Source organism: Solanum pennellii, chromosome 3, assembly GCF_001406875.1.
Source record: "Solanum pennellii chromosome 3, SPENNV200".
Taxonomy (NCBI): Eukaryota; Viridiplantae; Streptophyta; class Magnoliopsida; order Solanales; family Solanaceae; genus Solanum; species Solanum pennellii.
The window spans coordinates 57,973,181-57,977,404 of NC_028639.1; the positions used below are offsets into that span (position 1 = coordinate 57,973,181).

The 4,224-nt window shown below is 46.2% G+C and overlaps 1 protein-coding gene across 1 annotated transcript; it reads right to left on the bottom strand.

Moving 5' to 3' along the window:
* Positions 1-1,301: 1,301 nt before the first annotated feature.
* On the bottom strand, positions 1,302-3,865 carry LOC107013502. The gene is made up of 3 exons (XM_015213398.1): positions 2,619-3,865; positions 2,153-2,360; positions 1,302-2,066 (listed from the first exon to the last, which is right to left on the bottom strand). Exons 1-3 carry the CDS (start codon positions 3,863-3,865, stop codon positions 1,302-1,304), a joined length of 2,220 nt encoding a protein of 739 aa, XP_015068884.1.
* Positions 3,866-4,224: the final 359 nt, after the last annotated feature.

The following is a 4,224-nucleotide window of genomic DNA, read 5'->3' on the forward strand; positions in this document are numbered from 1 at the left end:
AGCATCCACGCATCTTAACAAACCCAAATCCGGAGTCCTCCTATACAGGACTTCTCCATTCAGAAAGAAATTGAGAGCCATACGACGTATCGACTTCTTCTGATTAGATGTAGCGTCTTCTGGATATGTCCCAGACTCCAAGTATCTTTTTATGTCAAAATACCAAGGCAGACCGTCTGGTTCTGATTCAACGTGTGAACAATGGACTGGATGTTCCTTCAAGTCTATATCCAGCGGGTCGATGTAATCAGTATCCGGATGTTTGATCATTGAAGCGATGGTGGCAAGAGCATCAGCCAATTCATTCTGTATTCTGGGAGTATGTTTGAACTCGATCTTGCGGAACCTTTTGCACAGATTTTGCACATATTGTACGTAAGGTACAATCTTCGGGTTCTTCACAGCCCATTCACCTTGAACCTGATAAATCAAAAGGTCTGAATCTCCAATAACCAGCAACTCGTAAACATTCATGTCGATGGCCATTTTCAAACCAAGAACACAAGCTTCGTATTCAGCCATGTTGTTTGTGCAGTTGAAGCGCAGTTTAGCCGCCATAGGATAATGCTGACCAGATTCTGATACCAAGACTGCTCCAACACCTCTACCCTGGTGATTCGCCGCTCCATCGAAGAACAATCTCCAACCTGGATAAGCTTCAGATATATCTTCACCCACAAATAACACTTCTTCATCGTGAAAATACGTCTTAAGTGGTTCATATTCTTCGTCAACGGGATTTTCCGCAAGATGATCAGCCAAAGCTTGTGCCTTTATTGCCTTCTGAGTCACATACACGATATCAAACTCGCTCAATAGCATTTGCCATTTAGCTAACTTCCCAGTCGGCATCGCTTTCTGGAAGATGTACTTCAACGGATCCATTCTGGAGATAAGATATGTAGTATATGACGACAAATAGTGTCTCAGCTTCTGGGCAAGCCACGTCAGAGCACAACATGTTCTCTCCAGCAAAGTGTATCGAGACTCGCACGGAGTAAATTTCTTGCTTATGTAGTAGATAGCCTTTTCTTTCTTTCCTGTCTCGTCATGTTGACCGAGTACACATCCAAAGGCGTTATCTGAAACAGACAAATACAGCAGCAATGAACTCCCTTCTCGCGGAGGAACCAACACTGGTGGGTTAGACAAATAGCTCTTAATAGCGTCAAAAGCAATTTGGCACTCCTCGGTCCACTTAGTCGGGGCGTCTTTCTTCAGCAACTTGAAAATGGGCTCACATACCACTGTCGATTGTGCTATAAACCGGCTGATATAATTTAACCTCCCCAAGAAACTCATCACCTCTTTTCTTGTCTTCGGTGGAGGCAACTCTTGAATTGCTTTATCTTCGAGGGGTCAAGCTCAATACCTCTTCTGCTGACTATAAACCCCAACAACTTCCCAGCTGGGACTCCAAAAGCACATTTGGCGGGATTTAGCTTCAAGTTGTACCGACGCAAACGTTCAAAGAATTTTCTCAGGTGTGTCAAATGATCCGAACTCTCGCGGTATTTGATTATGACGTCGTCCACGTATACTTCAATTTCCTTGTGGATCATGTCGTGAAAGATGGTCGTCATGGCTCTCATGTAAGTAGCACCGGCGTTCTTCAGGCCGAACGGCATTACCCTGTAGTGATACACACCCCAAGGTGTGATGAATGCCGTTTTTTCCGCGTCTTCTTCATCCATCAGAATCTGGTGATACCCTGCATAACAATCCACAAATGACTGCATCTCATGTTTGGCACAGTTGTCAATCAGAATGTGGATGTTAGGCAACGGAAAATTATCCTTTGGACTAGCCTTGTTGAGATCTCTGTAATCAACACAAATCCTGATTTTTCCATCTTTCTTGGCGACCGGAACAACATTTGCCAACCAGGTGGGATACTGCGTTACTTCTACCAATCGAGACTCTATCTGCTTGGTGATTTCCTCCTTAATCTTCAAACTCAAATCAGGCTTGAATTTCCGAGTCTTTTGTTTCACCGGCTCGAACCCTGGGTTGATAGGCAGCTTATGAGATACGACATTAGTACTCAACCCCTGCATGTCATCGACCTCCCACACAAACACATCACTGTATTCGTCAAGCAAATGAACAAGGCTCTCTTCTGAGTTTCATTCAGGTGGGTGCTGATCTTAACCTCTTTGACACATTCTGAATCTCCCAAATTCACCGTCTCTGTTTCTTCCAGATTCGGTTTATGTTGATTCTCGAACTGTCGAAATTCTTCTGCCACATAATCCGGTTCCCCACTTTCTTCATAGTCGTCAACCTCATCGTCATTTGCCTCATTTTGCTCGTTTAACTCATGACATGACATGACATTGGCAGGTTTGTAACTTACGTTACTGAAATCATAAACAGACAAAATTAGGGAAGTAAAATATGAGAATCAATTAAATAAACAAAGTTAAAATAAGGAGGCTTTCATTTAAATCAAACAAAAATACAAACTTGGGTCATGGCGCAAGGTCATGTCGCCCTTTTTTAAACATCACGACGAAAATTCAAAATTCAAGCAATTTAAGAAAATGCAGAAATGGTGGGTCTCAGGCCTCTTCCGGACGACCACCGATTTTGATATGCATAAAACAATTCCTTTCTACCAAAGAGTCCGGGACATCAAGATTGGCGTGGAAGTCCAATTCTGCAGCATCTCCTCTGGTTCCGCATCACGAATGCCAGCTGGCTCGACCTCCTCCTCGATAACAGCGTGAATCTCCTCGAAAAGGTCACAGATTCCTTCCCCATTGTCTTCGGGCTCAGCATGCTCCCGGACTGGAAAGGATTGATAGAGATGTGGGATCGGTTTAGTCAACTCTTGATCCCTTCTCCTCTTCATCTTCATATCATCATCTGTGGGGATGTACCCCAAACCATACTTTGATCCTGTAGCAAGGACCGGAACTGGCTCGATGATCCCTTGGGCATTCCTTCCTAATCCGAAACCTGGTTCGAATCCGCTCTGCAGCATTACCGTGGCAATCATTCTGTACACGGCCGGCATGGGAGTCTGCGGGGCCAAGCCCTCATCGGTGGTGTTTACCAACTCCACTGTGTAGAAGTCCGAACCTTGCGGCGTCTCGTCCAAGACCGGCACCTGCTTTCCCGAGTGGCCCTTTTCACCATGGATAACCAGTTCTTCATTTTTCCACACCAGTTTCATCATTTGGTGGAGAGTGGAGGGGACGGCTCCATCCAGGTGAATGAATGGCCTTCCCAAAAGGAGGTTATAGCTGGTGTCGATATCCAACACCTGGAATTTTGCCTCGAACTCCGCGGGGCCCATTTGGATGGTCAGGTTCACAGCTCCCAACGTGTCTCTCTGCACACCGTTGAATGCTCTCACATTGACCTGGTTTTGCTCCAACTTTCCGAGGTCAAACCTCAGCTGCTTCAGTGTGGACAAGGGGCATATGTTCAGGCCAGATCCGTCGTCTACCAAAACACGGTTGACGATTTTTCCGCGGCATACCACGGTGATGTGTAGAGCTTTGTTGTGGGCCCTCCCTTCGGCCGGCAATTCATCATCGCAGAAGCTGATGCGGTGTCCCTGAATGACTCGGTGAATAATAGCAGCTACATTGTCGCTGCTCGTACCTGAGGGCACATACGTGTCATCCAAGGCTTTCATCAAAGCCTGTCTGTGTGACCAGGAGCTCATCAATAGGGCCCACACAGAAATCTGGGCTGGAGTCTTCTCCAAGTGCTTGACAATGGAGTAGTCTTTGGGTTGCATTCTCCTCCAGAACTCCTCAGCTTCTGCTTCGCTGATCGGTCTCTTGGCATGATCTTTCTTTTGTCCTCCGAGAGCAAGCTCGTCGGGAGTATAACATCTGCCAGATCTAGTCATGCCTTGAGCCACGGCCGTTTCTATAACAAACTTGGGCTTGGCGAGAATCTTTGCGGGCACCAAGCAACAGCCTTTGCAGGTGTCAGAATGACAAACTCTCCCCTTTCCCTGACGCTCAAAGAAGCGACAGCCTTTTCCAAGTCTTCCTGAACAACAGGAGTAATTCTCTTGGCTTCACGCTCATCTTCGTCAGTTTCTATCATGTTGATGTTTCCACCCCCATGATTTGGCAACGGATTCGTGTTGACATTTGGCGCCGCAGGCTGAAGGGAGACCACTTCCTGGTCAATCAAGTCCTGGATCTTGTGCTTGAGATTGATACAGTCTTCTGTATCATGTCCAACACTGTTGGAATGATA

Bases quoted from the DNA above. Each gene is read 5' to 3' on its own strand.
- LOC107013502 (XM_015213398.1), bottom strand. From the start codon at position 3,865: ATGACTAGATCTGGCAGATGTTATACTCCCGACGAGCTTGCTCTCGGA. The intron at 2,361-2,618 runs GTAGAAAGGAAT...TTATGATTTCAG, and splicing joins TTGATGTCCCGGACTCTTTG to TAACGTAAGTTACAAACCTG. The intron at 2,067-2,152 runs GTTAAGATCAGC...TTTGTGTGGGAG, and splicing joins ATTCAGAATGTGTCAAAGAG to GTCGATGACATGCAGGGGTT.